We start from the raw sequence: 16,700 nt of genomic DNA, 5'->3' as shown, positions 1-16,700 counted from the left end.
ACCCAAGTTCCACATCACCCATTTTGCTCAAAGCCTCGAGCCACACCGTACTCATGAGACTACTGGCATAGCTTTCAAGTACCCGCCTGGCAGCCGCCCAATACCGGCATGGTGAAACCAATGCCGATCTTGAGCGCCGTCGGACGAGAAGAAAATCGCAAAAATTAGGCGCAGAGTCCGAGTTTTTTGGAGAGAGGGCTAAGACATTGAGAATTATATATATGTACATTGTAATAAATTCAAATTTTGAGTGGAGAAGATGAAGATTAATGTTATCCAATAAGAAATTAAGTAGTCTTTGTATTTAATTAATTGGTTATGTATTTATTTTTCTTTATAGATTTGGATCTTAGAAAATTAGTGTACTTTTTAGTCATTTTGCACATAGGTAATATAATCTTTTAATAATTCAAATATTTGTAGGGTGAACTAAGAAAATGATAGGGTGACAATAGCCGCACCCCTGAAATTCTATGTGGAAAGAAAACTAAAAGAATTGCAAACCTTAGTAAAATGGAATAGTCACATGTACAAAGATTTTGAAAAAGGAAAACAATTAAGGATAAAATTAATTGTTATAAATTTGACTATTTTATTTATTTACAAAACAGAAGAAGTTATTCAAATTTCAATGAGTAGCTGCAATTAAAGATACTAAAATTAAGGATCAATTATCATTAAATGTTACTTTTCACTAACCCAAGGGTACATTAGTCATATAGGAAGACACGAACAAATAATAGTTATATATTAACACCCTGCAATGAAGGTTTAGGTGTGCAGAATGATAAGAAAATATGTATGAGTAATATCTCTTCAAAAAATTGGGTTTATATCTAATTTTCTTAGAAAATATTCACTTCAACTTTCACAAATCTGTGCGTAATGTGTGTAACTGCACAAAATTCTACAATCTGCATGCTTTTGCATCTGCATCAGCTGATGACAACATCAAGTTGAATTTCCAAGAGGGAAACTTTAATACAACATATCTACTCTGTAGTCAGTATCAGAAAACCAGAACAAATGCGGTGGTGGTCAATGAGAAGGGAGTTCTGGCCACTGGAGGTGACGATGGTAGGTGGTTTTGGGAGCGGAAGAGCAGTGACAACTTTCAGCAATAAGGATTGAACCTGGTTTGCTTGGTAGTGTATACTGAAGCCTGTTTCGATGCCCTTTCCTATCATGTTACTGGTAAAAGGCTTGTCAGTTGTTAAGCTGACGAGTCAAAAAGTGGAAACACGATCAGAATGCCACACCAGAAACTGATTCAAGCCCCCTAAAGACGTCACGCGATTTGGTGGTTCTAGCCTCCATCAATCTTCTTCTGCTGTTGCTCTGTTTTATTCTTGCAATCAACTGCAACCTCTGAATCTCTGATATTTGGGCTAGTAAGAATGAACAACGACCAAGTAATGTTTTGATCATATTTATGGAGATCGACTTAACCAGTTGCTTCAGTCATGCATGCTTTGTTGTACAATGTTGTTTAAGTGCCACTCACTGTTGGACCTTGATGTTCCTGGCCTCCTGGGCTTTGGGTTGTCACGATTATTTTGTTGTTTTGGTAGAGTTTTCCTCATTTTGCCAGGAAAAAGCCTTGGACCAAAAAGAAATAAAAATTGCAAAATTAAATTCATGTATATAATGGAAGGGAATGGTTTATGTCTTTATTCCTCAAACCGATGACTTCATAAAAAAATAAATAAATAAATAAAAAAATCACAAAATCAAGTTCATCATTTGATTTCAAGTCATACATGTAGACAACTTTAGGTGACGTAAGTCTGTGAGACATGCACAAATTACCCAACTAGGGAAAGATATCAAGAATTATAGAAATTGTGGAAAGTGTTATAGAATCAGGATTTAATTACACAAATTGCCCTATAATAGTCGTTTCATACTTAGAAGCATTCACATATTGCTTCATCTGGTTCGTTTAATACATGCATTATCCCAGTGAAGTGGTTAGTCTGGAGTCAGCTGGGACCAGACAACAAGAGTAGGGATTGGGGAATTAGGTCACCACCCATTACTACTTTTAAATAATTGGAGCTTTATAATCAGAATGATCATATCCAATAGAGATTGTCTAGGCAGGAACCAGCTTTCTAAGGCTTGACCATAATTTAAAATCAATAAAAAGAGACAAACATAAGCACCTATCTGCGCCTCTTGTCCGAATGAGTGCAGATAAACAATAGTCACTAGTCAGCAATCAAAGACTATAAGCCCCAAAGGGCTAAAGAAAGAACAAAAAAGAGGGAATGCAAGATTGAAACTATAAGCAGTGCGCCTAAATAAGTATATATGTTTAGACAGGTAAGTACTTCATCAGCAAACAGACAACAGAAGAGAACACAAAGGTTTTAGGTGTGGCATTTTACATCAATGTACTAGCACTACACCTACTTAAAAGATGAAATTGGGACTTTGTCCAAGACAGAATCATCCTAACATTCACATTTCACATTACAGAAGTACCCAAAAGAGGCCGCTTTCAGGGAAACCAGATCAAGCATGTATTTCTGAGATAACATTACAACCAAAAGTCAGAAGGGTATTTGTTTTCAATGACATAAGCAACTAAGATACACAACTTGGCAGTGTATACGTGTTTAAGCCAAAAAAGAGACTAGAACGGAAAGGTTCTATACAGTTGGGTTAACATAGGTCTCAACAGAAATCCATATACAAAGAAAAACCAAAGTCACTAACCAGGTAGCATGTATCACAAGAAAGCTTTTATATGGCAATGGCATAGTTACTGCGGGAGCAGCATATATAGAAGTCAAACATCTTCAAAGAGTTTCCTTAGTGAGCACAATAACTGATTCCTCTAATTTGAACTCCAAGCTTCTCAGATCAAAACATCAACAGTGCGCCTGATCTTGATATTGCCATGACATCTTAACAGTGGAACAATAACTTGCCACTACTCTGTACATTTCAAGCCACTTAGGTAAACCTGAGACTGAATTATTGTCCTTCCAAGTTTAAAACCCGGAACCACTGTGAAGCCAACTTTTTCCCTGGTTTTACTAGGCAATGACAATCTCCTAGTGACATCTTCCATATATACCATAGAAAAATCTGCATCTCTTTCCACTTGGAATATCTCCACCACAGGATCGAAGCAATAGGCCAACTTGTGTAACGTCCATATCGAGCTAGCCATGTTAACAAATGATTCATAGAATACGCTCAACGACCTCCATTTACTCAACACAACTGCATTCCGATCAAAATTACTGAACATTGAAGATTCCATAGTGGGGTGAATGATCTCTTGATACTTGCTCTCACAAAATCTCGAAAACTTACAATTCTGGTTCCTACTCAACAACTCCATCGGATTGCTCGAAACATGCTCAAGCAACTGCTTCAGAGGAACATTGTTCTTATCCAATTCCGAACCATGCCCATTACACAAAACCTCATCCCCAACTAAACCAAAATCTTTCGAATCAAAACCTTTGAACATTCCCAAACAAACATATGACAAAAACGCATATCGATTATGAGCCTTTTTCACATAACCAACATCAGGATGAACCAAATTAGCAGCCAAATCCAAATCCCACCCTGCTTTTCCCATCAAACTTATCAAAATCTTACTAAATCTGTGTGTTAATCTACAAGCATCATGTAGAACCGAATCAAATACTCTAATTGACAACAAAACCTCACAAGAAGAAGAATTCAAAGTTCCAGATAACCTCTGAGATAGTCTAAAGTTAGATTTCTGAATCTCACCCAGTTTTTTCCTCAGGGCCACAACTTCATTGTCTTTGTGATCAATCTCTGTCTGCAACCTATTTGACATGGTCCCCAGAGTCCTGAGCTTGCTCTGATTCTCTTGCACCTGGGCCTCCAAGCAAGACCCGACTCCAAAACCCGACCCGATATCCGAACTTCCACAAAAATCCCTGAAAAACTGCTTGAACTCCGAGAGCCTCTGAAGGTGAGAGACCAGAGCTCGGTCCGCTGACGTCACGTTTTCTTCCACAAAGGGCACATGAGCCGTCTGTAACTGGAGGTAGGAAGCTTCGAAAGACGAAACTGTGGCGAAGACCGACGAAATCAGAGTCTGGGTCATCGGAATATTGATGGGTCTGATCTGGGTTTTGCTCAGAGACCTTGTAATCGTCGAAAGCTCTGGGCTTTGGACCTGGGTCTCGCCCAAATTGGGCTTCGTCGGTATTATTCGGAGCTCCGGCGAGGTCGGACTGCGTGCTCCGTCGGGTTTGATGACGACGACCTTCTGGTCGGTGATGATTTCTTCGGCGGAGTCGAGCAGAGATAAGCTGTCAGGGTCTTCTTCCTCCTCGGCGAAGAACTCAAAGGTTTTGGTTTTGAAAGCGAGAGCGAATTTGGAAAACATCTCAGAGATTTGGGGAGGTTTAGAAGAGCCATCCATTTCCAGCATTGGAAAAAAGATTCAATCTTTCTTTTGCCTTCTGTAAACTATATGAGTGAATGGAAAGCAAGAAACAGAGATAGAATTCTTGGGTTCTACTTCTTCTTCTTCTTCTTCTACTGCTTGTGCTAGTGCTTGTGGGAAGTGCTTTGAATGTCTTGGAAGGAAGGTATTGGACTATTGGGGGTTTAGCTTTCTGCTGATGGACTCCTCTCTCTCTCTCTCTCTGTTTTGTTTTGTTTTGTTTATGGTTTTCTTTTTGTATTTTCTATTTCACATCTTATCAATCACATATTTTGGGATTATTTTGTTAGTACACCCTTTGATTTATGGGGTTTTGGTTGCTCTGCTTCCCAGACTCCTAGTTATGCTGACTTTTCCAGATTTGGGGTTAACGGTAATAAGCCCAACGACTAGAATAACATGATGCTACCCTTCAAGCGTGGACTTCAATTTTTTATTACTTCTCCGGTGAAAATTGAGTTTTTCTTCTTCTTCTTCGTTTTTTTTCTTGGAAGTAGGACGATAATTGATATATTGATTGAATATATTAAATGAAACTAAATAGTGTAATGGATAAATGTAGTAATATATTCAGTAAAGTAAAATAAGATGCATAAATGCATCTACACTCAACAATTTTAATGCGGAAAGAGTGAACTTCCAACACTGAAAAAATGTGAGATTGTGAGGCTATTGAGAGACGAAGACAATCAAGAGTGTTAGAAACTCAAACTTTAGCAAATAAATCAAGACCAAGCAATATGAGATGCTAACCCGAATCAAAAAAAGACAATTTTAATGAAGTATAAAAAAAGAGGTTATGTGATTGAAGATTGATAAATTATTTGCAATTACAGAATTTTAGTTGAAACCTAATAAAAAGATTGAATTATGCTTTGATAGGTGAGTTTTACTTATGACATTTGAAGTAATCTCAATTTGCAAGATTGCTTATTATGTTAAATTGATATGTAATACCTTATCTGTTATACCTTGAGAATGTATTAATTAAGATGTCAAACATTGTCTTTCTTTGCTCGTTGAACAATGATACTTTTACTATCTTTACATGTCAATGTACTTTTGGTTTGGTTGCTCGGTTGAAGTGGGTTGAGACACTATGTGTATGGCTTATTTTTAATTTTTGTTTTTGGTATAAGATAAAAATACATCATTACATCTCATGTGAATTTTTTTTTAAATAGAAGTTGATTTCATTAAATCAACAGCCAATAGGCTAGAGTCTATCATAACTTACATAAGCAAAACTCGGCAAGAAAATCCGAACTAAACTATCTAAGCTAGTGCAGATCATTAAAATCTCTGGGACGCTCACATTTAAGCGAGCTTATACAAGAATGAAAAAACCTCGCCTCCTACGGAAAAGAAATCATTCAACTAGTTCTCACTTGCCAACCACGCAATTGTGGTACAAGCAAGATACTAGAAACGTCATAGAAAACTCCTATGAGTTAATTCAACCTCACACAGACTCAATACCCTAATTCATTAGGGCCCAGATTACATCTCATGTGAATTGCATGCAAAAGAATACATTCAATGTGTGCAACTCTGTTTATCAAAAAGATGATTTGTGTAAGACAAGAAAAAGTATGATTTGTGACTATATATATTCAAGTAAAACACTGTTATCAAGTATGATTTGGTATCCTAATTCTATAATTTCTCCAACAAGTTTACTTATTTTATTTGAAATATTGGAGCAAATTAATTTAGATATTTTTTTACGTTGATATGAGGATGAGTGTGTATATATATATATATATATATATATTTTTTTTTTTACTACTAAGACAATAATCAATCAGTCATAATAAGTGATAAATGGAAATTACAACAGGTTAGTTAAATTTGGAACCAAAATTTCAAATTGTACGGAGTGAATTAATAATTAGATGTCGTTCTTTTAGCGGTATTTGCATAAAATGAATCTAGTTATTAAGAATTGGAATTCACTGTTGTTCGAAGTTTCGCTTCATGTATTTTCTGAGTTATTTTTCTTTATTGACTATTGTTTACTTATATAATTGGTACTTAACTCTAAAAAAAATTAATATTCCACTAATTCATATATTTGCTAAAGGCATTCATATATTCATATTTGATGCCCATGCGTCCATGGCTCGAGAAACCAATGCTTTTCCAACTTTTCAACAAAGGGCTTGGAATCCATAGTCAATTAAGCATGACCCATATTTTATAAAGGCTAATCAATTCTGGCTTCCATGTTTTGGGTCCTTCACTTTTTCTCGGTTAAAGAGGCAGCACGAAATATACAATTAGGTGAACCACCTTCTTACATGGCCTGGAACAGAAAAAAGAAGAAAAAAGTTGGATTCTGGTTTCAAGTCTTTTAAAAATCTCTTTGTTTGCATTGTAATATGGTATCTTTGTACAATGTAGATAGATCGAGGACCAAAACTTTCACTGGTGTGATGATGATCTCGATCTCGACAGTATATTATTGAGCTTCAAAGTGAGTGGGCAACTGCATGCCTTGCCAAGTTTCCCAGCCTGTATGTATGTGTCTGTTTAGGAATGCAATCATTATAGCCTTTATGCAAAACCCTTCAACTTTAAACTGTCTGCTGAGCTTTAGATAGACACTGTTTAGTGGGTTCAGCTTCGCAAATTCAGTACAGATTGAAATAGAATATGGATCTGTTCCTGTTTTATGCATATATAAACTGTATGAAGGAGGATCTGTTCTAAGCTAATAAGAGTAATTAATCAATGAGTCAAAGCTAAATGAGCCTAATGCTCCAAGAGTACTCTTTAGTTAATTAGTAGTAGGTTAGAAACCTTGACTGAGAGTGAAGAACCAAAAAGGGGTAATTTGTTTAGGTGAGAGGTTGGTCCATAGTTGGGAGGGTAGGTAATGGGTTGTTGTGCTTGCTGAAAAGTGAGAGCTGATGCAATTGTGGGAGTTAAAACACCTCAGAAATTGCATATAGAACAATAAAGATCGACCTCCTTTTCTGCATTATGATGATTAGCATCCTTTTTCTTTGTTTTTTTGGGTGAAAATAACACTGCATTAAGTAGGCTAATATCTAATTAAACACTAAAAGTAAGGACCAATAAGGTCGGTGCAGAAGATCTTTAAAAAGTACAAAAATCTGATTGGAGAAATAAACACTCTTAACTGAAATGTCCATAGCTAACGTATAATCTCATAGACTTTAGGGATATACATAGAAGAATAAAAGTATCATTTAACAATAACAATAAGCATCAGAAGACCGAGTTTTATAAAGTCACATGAGCATCATTTTATCTTGTTCTCTTGGTCTTGTTTTGGAAGGCAAAACAAGGACTACCGATGATATGGTGACCTAGCATGTGATGTTTGGACATAGAATTGAGTCCTTGTAAGTTGTAAATGCACATAGCCAGGTTCAATTTTTGAATGATACAAGGATAGGCAAAAATATTAACCAATTGAAAAGCTAAGTTCATTTGAATTATGATTTGTTGATATATAAACAAAAACTTTTCTTTATTCTTCCTGTAACTTTTTTTCTCTTCTAATTAAAAGAATTTTAACTCTTGAACAAAGTATTTATCCTCGCAAAACAAAATTAAAGTTCAAATTCTTCCTGCTTTCTTTATAACTGAAAAAGAAAATCAAAGCACCAAATAAAACCTTTTTTTCTTTTCTTTTTGGGTTTTGTTGTATGCAAAAGTGGGTGATCCACATCTTCCACTAAGCTTTGGTTGTTGGAAGAAAATGACAAGGACTTAAACAATTGTTATCAAAATGATCATTTTGTTTTCTTCTGATTGTCGGTTTAGTATTGACAGATTCCTTAAACACTATCTAAACTATGAGAGTATGAGCAAACAGAGTAATTAGAAATCTGGGCCTCCCTTCTCCCTCATTCGATCGTAAAACATCAAGGGTGCTATAAGATTCCACTACTTCTGCTCAAACAGTCGTGCATCCAACAGCCCCGTATTATTATCTTTTAATATGCTTTCCTCAGTATCTTTTATTATCTTTTATCTTTTTGCACCGTAGCAAAAAGATGGGAGAGGGCGAGAGCTCTCTAAACCCTAGCGCCGCCACCGATAGGTATCCTCTTTGGAGGGCTCCTTCACCTCCTCTCCAGCATTCACTCCGGCGTACGAGTTCTCTTCACTATGGCTGCATGCCTTTCATCCTCCGACGGGACGATTTTCCAACAACGGCAAGGGATCTGATTGGTCGGGTGTCTGTTGCGCTATAGCTTCAGGTTTGGGGCTCTCTAGTATTGTGGGATCCTGGTGGTCCTATAGTTGGATTGCTCCTAGTCAGCGAGTGGTGGAGGAGAGATTGGTCAACAAGCGGGTTGATCTGGTTTGTACTGGTGCAGGCACGACTGGTGGAGTTCAGTCCGGTCTGGTTCGGGCGGCGTTGTGGATATTGGGCTCGGCAGGCTTCTGCTCTCCTGCACGGTGGCGGTTGGGTTATCCCTTGGTGGTTGCTCTTGTTCTAGTGGTGCAGATGGTTGCAGATCCCGTCAGGTAGTAGCCGGCGGTGGTGCTTGGTTTCTCTGCGTGGGGTGCCCAGAGTAATCTGGGTTCTCCTTACGGGCTAGTGTTGGGCCCATCTGCTGGGCCAGACCTTTCCATGGTTCTGGATCTGGGACCCGGGTGACTCCTCGTTTGCTTCTATGTTAGTTTGGACAAAGTTTCTCGGTGTGCTGCGTTTGTTTTCACGTGGAGTGAGCGTTTCTAGATTCTATAAAAAGGCTCGGTATAGTCACGCTGTGAGTACCACAATTGCGTGTTTTGGTGAGCAGTGTCCCTTATGCTGGGTCGAGTCTAGTCTTCGTTGGTCTACTGATCTTCTACATGCCCGGATCGTAAATTCTGATTGTTGGGTTTACAGCTATCAAGATCATGACAATGGTTTCGTTGTTGGTAATTATCTTGAAGACAATGAGGACTTACCTTTAGAATTTACTAGTTTCTCTAGAAAAGTTTTAGAGCAGAATTTAATTGTACAAGAACAATTGGTTGATGTAGTACATCTTCTAGTTTGTTCTAGCTTAGCTTAAAGTCTTAGGCATTTCTGGCCTTTGTATGCTCCCCATTGGGATGCGTTCTTAAGCGATATTAATCGCTAGATCAATGAACTTTTCTTTCAAAAAAAAAAAAATTCCTATTTCTTTTTTTCCTTTGAGTCAAACTTAGGGGCGAAATAATATATTCATCATAAGTCAGAATAAATCATTGCATACCCTTCCGCTGCAATTTATAGACAGACAAGAAAATTGTGGTAGTACCCACAGTAGTACATAGAAATAGAGTTACTCATTATACATTCAAATACGTAGAGGTAACGGTAATCCTCCATTGATACTACTCTAGAGGCGCTAGAGATCTAGATTCCTAATACAAGTAAATTATTGTAATTAGACAAAAAACCAAAAACATAGGGCTGGGCCAAGGGCCAAAGTCCTAGCCCAATAGGTAGCCCAAAAAGGAGAAGCCTAAAACCACAAGGCCCAGCAGGATTTGGAGTAGACCCAAACATCATCTCCCCCGTGCGTATGCCCGTGCAGTGCTGTCCACTCCCACCTCCAGTCCTCCGTACCTTACCGCACCGACCTAGCATACAACGTCCACCACTTGGCCTCGCCACACACTCCTCCAGAAACAAAAGCCCACCACCCAAATCCTCTAGATCATCACTGCCGCACAGCTCCTCAGAACTACACCACCGCTCAAACCATCAGAACCATGCCGCCGCCCAGATCTGTAGAGCGCACACCGGAACCCGCCATCCCTGCACAATGCCATCACATCCAGAGATTCTGTATGGAAACCCACCCAGCCCCGTCCAGACCTTGAGCCCGAAGCCTCTCCTTCTAAACTCCCTGAGCAATAGAGTTCACCACCCATCCGACAGCAGCCCAATAGAGGCGAGGCAAATCCTCACCGATCCCGAGCGCCGTCAGACGAACAAAAGTTCTCAAAACTCTCGACCTAGCTAGGGCAGCCGGTTTTTTTGGTACTCTTCAAAGAGAAAAGCTATATATTCTAGAGAAAAATGCACCATCAGTGCCTCAACTCTTGTGCACGGCCGATTTGATACCCACACTATCAGTGCTACCAATGTGATATCTGAACCCATATTTTGCTATAAAAGAGGTACTTAGGTTAGATTTCACTGACGGCTCCGTTAAAAAAGTCACATGCCAAGCACGTGGGCCTAAAAAAAAGGGCAAATGACCTGAATGACCCTTTGCTTCTCCCAACAACTGATTCTCTCCAAAATTCATTTGCCATACAACTTTCCCTCCAAATTAACTTTAGTAACATAATATCACATCAGTTCATTTTCTTTGGAATATGATCAAATGGGTTAAGTACCTGCATCATCTCCTTCAACAAGTTGATCCCAAGTACACCTCTCCCATTAAATGCATACCCCGAAATCAAAGAGTTCCAGGAAACAAAATCCTTCCAGGCCATTCGTTCAAAAACACTAGATGCAACATCCAAATCTCCACGTTTACAGTAAAAACTCACAAGTGAGTTCCCCACAGACACAACTTCTTGCAGAACCCTTTAGAATCTGCATAAGAGTATATCCATTTCCCATCATCAACATCCCCAAACCGAACGCACGCAGGCAAAACCGACACCACAGTAGCCTCATCCGGTTCAAAACCTTGCTCCCATGTCTCATTAAAAAACCCCAAAGCTTCACTGTCCCTCCCACATTGCGCTAAGCACGAAATCATCAAGTTCCACAAAATAACATTCCTCTCACCCATCTTCCTAAACAAACACAACCCAGTATCGACATTGCCACTCTTGCAAAACCCACGAATCATCAAATTCCAAACAATCACATCTCTTTTAGACATTTCATCGAACACCTTCTGTGCATCACCCACCCTCCCACAAGTCACATACAGCTCAATGATCCCAACCCTAACTGAACCAAACCAAAACCAAATCTGGAAAACAATATATTTTCCAATCAATTGTCATTTGACATCATTCAAAATCAAAAAACCATTTGTAAACATAAACTCAAGCTTTATGCTTTCTTTCCTTACGAGCTAGATCAAAAACCCATTAATCAATGCTTGCCCAGAAATCACTTACGGAAGAATATTTTCCAATTTGAGATAAACCTATTGATCCAAACCCACATTAAAAGATTCAAGCTTTAACATAAGAGTAGAGGAACAACCGAACAAACCGAGATCCAGAGGTGCCGAGGGTGCGGCTTGAAATTGAATCCGAGATCGGGAGGTGTGAAGAGGGATGGAGCACCGAGGCCGAGTTTGGTGCCAATGCCGAGACCAAGAGGTTGACATGACTAATACCCTCGTTGGGTTCCGATACCGAGAGGAGATTGGGCGTTGGTCACCGAGAAAACCTTCTGTGTTGACTACCAGGATGCACGGCCGGAATTTGATGATCAGAGAGAAATAAGAACTCTGCTCTCTCTCTCTCTCTCTCTCTCTCTCTCTCTCTCTCTCTCTCTCTCTTCCATACACGAACCCAGAAGAATTGGTGGGTTTTGCAGAAGCGATTGGGTCGAAGGAAAGACTGGTTTGTAACTGCGTCGGAGGGAGGAGAGGTCCTGAGATCCATTTTGTTTCCCCTTGGGTATTGGATTTGATGGAGACTTGGTTGCGCCTGTGTAGTGGATTTGCAGGTGTAGCCGACTGGAGAAAAAAGGCAGGGTCATGGGTTGAAGATATAGGCATCCGGGGTCTCCTTCCAGTCGATTCGGGTATGGGCGAAGGAAGAAATGTGTCGCCGGCAGTGGAGGAGGAGTTGACGAGAGAGCCTATGCCGAGAATTGGTTGCTTTGGATGATTCTGAGAATAGAGGAAAAGTGGAGGTTTTGATCGGGGAGAAATAGAGAGAGAGAGAGAGAGAGAGAGAGAGAGAGAGAGAGAGAGAGAGAGAGAGAGAGAGAGAGAGAGAGAACAGAGTTCGTACTTCAACAGCTTCAGAGTGTGGGTAAAAAGACGTGTTTGCCCTTTTTTTTGGGCCCACGTGTTTTGCACATGACTTTTTTAACGCAGCCGTCAGCGAAATCTGACGGAAGTACCTCGTCGATAGCGAAATATGGGTTCAGGTATCATATTGATACCATTGAGAGTGTGGGTATCAAATTGGCCGGTGCACAAGAGTTGAGGCACTGATGGTGCATTTTTCTCTATATTCTATAACAATTCCTATTGTGCTCAAGTCAATGACAGAAATAACAAAGTTAAACCCTAACTGTTTTCCAATTGTTTTATCTTTCTCACATGTAGGATATTTATTTTCTTTCCTGGTAAGATCACATATAGGATTTAGCTGACTGAAAACCATAATATAATAATTAAGTGTCTCAGTTATCTTGTGAAGAAATAGTGACTTGCTGACATTTGACATACTTAAAACTAATTAAGTCCTTAATTTAATTAATTTGTTCAACTTATCTCAGCAATCATCATGAGGATTCATTATGTTCTCCCCGCTCTAGTTGTTTGCATGCGGACTGGTCTGGTCTGCTTGACAATTGACCATGAAAAATATCTAGCATTTTCATCATATTAGAAACAAAGGAGTACAGGCACCCTTGTCTAAAATTATGATCATAGATATGCGAAGGCGTTCTAAAATTCCTATTATATTAGTTCATTGATCTATTTGATTATGTGTTTTAGTTAAAAAAAAAATAAAAAAAAGAGTTGATATATATCTCCGTACGCTCACGGTGTTTGTTTTTGAGCTATACAAGTAGAGTTTGTGAAAACTTGTACTAGTGATCAATTAGTGAATTAGTATCTCACTATTAGTCGGTGGGTACGTGCTCTGTCCTTCATAGTACTACTGAAATCTTGATGATTTTTAATGGATTGTTGTTAGCGGCATATAGATTTGGGGCTCTCTTCTATTGTTCTTGATGGGATGAAAAAGAGCTAGAATGGTGAATGTAAAAAGAACAAAAAAAGTATCTAGTGTTCCTTACGTGCGTTTACATGAAAAAATTATGAAATTCGTAAGAACTTATAAATGATAGAATCTTTAATTCCATCAATTTAAAATTTCATTAATTGTAATTTCTATTGTTTGGTTGTATCTATTTAGCTTTGAAATTTGTAATAAATTAAGAAATTTTAAAACAAATAAAAAATAAAATAGAAAAAAGCCTTATTTTGGAACTGAAAATTGAATACTACAAATGAATTCGTAAATAACACATATTTTGGTGAAAATTGAAGTGGAGAGTTTAAATAATGAATTCCTTCGTTTTTTTTTTTCACAGAAAAATTTAAAATTTTCAATTTGATAACGCCAAACAAGAGAATTGGCTTTTAGAAATTATGAAATCCTCACTTTCAATTAAATTTCATCATTTTTTCCCTCATCCAAACACACTGGAGTCGAATTTTTTTAAAAGTTTGAGTTGCATTAAAAAAAACTCAAAAACAAGAGCAATTTTAGTGTGGCATGTTAATTAGAAAGACTTCATTGGTTTTGGGGCTCTCTTCTATTGTTCTTGATGGGATGGGAAAGAGAATGATGAATGCAAAAATAACAAAAAAGTACCCAGTGTTCCTTAAGAGTCGAAAATGTTTAAAAGTTTGAGTTGCACTAGTAAAACTCAAAAACAAAGAGCAATTTCAGTGAGCTCTTTTCATCTCATTTATCTTCCTTAGTTTGCAGGTAATGGCCCGGGATTAATTTTTAGTATTGTGGAACAGTGGATTATATAAATAAACCAAGTTACACCACTTCATTGCACAAAAGTGACAAGATTTTTACGAGTCAATTCAAGAGAGTTGATCGATGTCTTGTCTTCCTAACTCTTTGTCACGGAGACCAATTTAAATTGTCCAAGTAATCCATTCAAATTCTCATTTGCCCATCCAAAAGGCAAAGTTTCTTCCTCATCAAGCAAACGAAGGATTACACGTCTCGGAAATAGCGTCATTAAACGCTTAATTTTCTTCTAAAAGCCGGTGATGAATGAATCTGCTATTGAAGTATTGGGCTTAGACTGAAAATCAGTGATTTTGGGCTTAGACCAAAAAATGTTGGCCCAAAATTCCCTTTGTCAAACCTAAATCTACGAGCATATAGTGGGATTACCATCAACAAGTTCAACTTTTGTCATCTTCTGGACTTTTACTCTCTCTCTCTCAAAGCAGAACAGAACGCAGCCAATTCATTATCAGGTATGTTTTCTCGTCTGCGTTTTCTTGATTCTTTGTTTTTTCGTATACTGTGTATCACATAATCTCGTTATTTTTTGGTTTAGTATACATATACTAATATACTTACCTAAAATCTGATCGATCGATTTCAAGGATCCGAGCTACGTATAAACCCTACTTCTCAATAGATTAACCTAATAGTTAGAGATTTCCCAATATTCACGAATCTTTTCCACTGCCATTGTAGTTCATAATTTGTGGTTTGTGATTTGCATCTAGTTAGCTACCGTAAATAAATTTGATAGAATGGTGAATTGGGGAGACTGATAGCGTAGACTTGCATAAAATGATTGGTTGATAAGCCTACCCAAATAGGTGTTGTGGTCTTTGGTCCTTTCACTTCGATGAAATAGTATAGAGCCCGCTCCTAAATCTTTGTTCAGTGGTTAGAAAACCCTAATTTTGTTCTTATGTTTAGACATTTTAGTCCTTTTCTAATGGAGGCTGCTACTTGTGCAGGATTGTTAAGATGAAGCCAAAATCGAAAGGTCGGTCAAGTAATAATACTGATCAATCCCTAGGGAAGCATGATACTGCTTCCTGCTATGATTTCACCAAGTTGAAAGAGGCACTACATTTAGCACACAGCTCTCTCATCAATAATCTTGCAGTTAATGACTCCATTGCTATGCAGAATGGGAGTCCCGCATCATGCGTTTATGACTTCAGCAAGGTGGCCGAGGCACTGGCTGTGATGGATAAAGAGGCTCTAGATGCTCTTTCATTCAGTCAAAGGAGGAAAGACTTCTCAAAATCGATCAAGAAAAATAGTGACAATGAGGAAGTGGCTGTAGATGATCTTGCACTAGGTCAGAGGCTGGGGATTGGAAGGAGACGCATCCCAAGAACCAAGAAGAACAGAGATGATCTCAAGGTAAAGAAAGCAGAACATAAAAGGATTCTTGAGGAGATGAAGACAAAGAGATGGAAAGACATGTTCCTTTTAACTCTGAGATCACTAAAGAAGTGCAGCTAATAATTTTAGTTATTTGTAAGGATAGTTATGTTATCATTTTGTTTCTGTTGGTTAAAAGCCTTGGCTCATCACCCAAGAAACAAAATTTCATTGATTCATCGCTTGTGGGTATTCACAGTACACACAAAGTACTCACCAAAGAAGAAGATTACATATTTATATGAGAGAATTCAGTTGATATATTATATTTGCTTTTGGTTCTTAGGTCTCGTTTGTTTCGCGGATTTGAGGACTTGGGAAATGAAAGTTATTCATTTCCTTTGTTTGGTAACCACAAAGTCCGGAAATGTTTTACTGACATAGGGGAAAGTTGGGAGTAAACTCATTCCACTCAAACTTCATGGGATTAAGTTTCTCATCCCATTTTCCTGCATTAATTGCAATAACTTTGGACAATAATACCCTAGCATTAATTGGGGATAATTCTTAAGCTGTATATGGCTAGAATTACATGTAATTAACTTGGCAAATTTAAAACATATTATTTGCATCCTCACCCGATTCATCTAATTCAGGCAATACTCACACTTTACATGCTGATCTCAAAATTAGTGAAGATCTCCGTAATTTCATCTTCGGATTTCATATACTTGAGTTGTATCTCCTTCTTAGTTATGCAATATTCTCGAATGAAATTGTAATACCTTGTGTTGATATGATTGTCATCGATCCCTGGATTTTTTATCATTGGTAAGATGAACTTGTTCTCTATGCAAATCTTTATTGCCTCTTTTTGTGGCCTATTTAGCTCCTCTGATTCTTCAACGGAAACAAAAATATGCTCGAGCTTTGAATCTAGTGAGTGAAGAATTTTCTCATCAATCATCCTAGTATCGTTGATATCTTGATGACTGCCACTTCTCAATTGGTTGACAATGGCTTGAACTCTTGACATACAAACTGAAATTGACTTTGATTCTTTCTGATGCAAACTTTGACACTTTCGTCTAAGAGTTTGGAGTCTCAAATTCTTTAATTTATCAATGCTGCAGAACGAATTCTTTAAAATTTCCCACGCTTCCTTCGATGTGGTTGCATTTGCAACCTTCTCAAG

The 16,700-nt window shown here is 38.1% G+C and overlaps 2 protein-coding genes across 4 annotated transcripts; one reads left to right on the top strand and one right to left on the bottom strand.

The window, feature by feature from the left end:
• Window positions 1-834: 834 nt before the first annotated feature.
• LOC112176716 (protein GRAVITROPIC IN THE LIGHT 1) lies at window positions 835-4,717 on the bottom strand. 3 transcript variants are annotated; one of them, XR_005809686.1, is made up of 2 exons: window positions 2,722-4,717; window positions 835-1,599 (listed from the first exon to the last, which is right to left on the bottom strand). XR_005809686.1 is itself a non-coding variant. In XM_040517987.1 (1 exon), the coding sequence occupies exon 1, from the start codon at window positions 4,430-4,432 to the stop codon at window positions 2,939-2,941; it is 1,494 nt and encodes a 497-aa protein (XP_040373921.1). In that variant the 5' UTR covers window positions 4,433-4,717; the 3' UTR covers window positions 2,587-2,938. The 3 variants fall into 3 exon arrangements, 1 of the variants encoding a protein (XP_040373921.1); XR_005809687.1 differs by lacking the exon at window positions 835-1,599 and adding an exon at window positions 1,687-2,531; XM_040517987.1 differs by lacking the exon at window positions 835-1,599 and having other exon boundaries at window positions 2,587-4,717.
• A 9,840-nt stretch (window positions 4,718-14,557) lies between these two features.
• LOC112181747 lies at window positions 14,558-15,805 on the top strand. The gene is made up of 2 exons (XM_024320135.2): window positions 14,558-14,631; window positions 15,130-15,805. The coding sequence occupies exon 2, from the start codon at window positions 15,140-15,142 to the stop codon at window positions 15,644-15,646; it is 507 nt and encodes a 168-aa protein (XP_024175903.1). The 5' UTR covers window positions 14,558-14,631; window positions 15,130-15,139; the 3' UTR covers window positions 15,647-15,805.
• The last annotated feature ends 895 nt before the right edge of the window (window positions 15,806-16,700 follow it).

The sequence above is a fragment of the Rosa chinensis genome, chromosome 1 (assembly GCF_002994745.2).
Source record: "Rosa chinensis cultivar Old Blush chromosome 1, RchiOBHm-V2, whole genome shotgun sequence".
Classification (NCBI taxonomy): domain Eukaryota; kingdom Viridiplantae; phylum Streptophyta; class Magnoliopsida; order Rosales; family Rosaceae; genus Rosa; species Rosa chinensis.
This window is presented reverse-complemented; position numbering and strand designations above follow the sequence as displayed.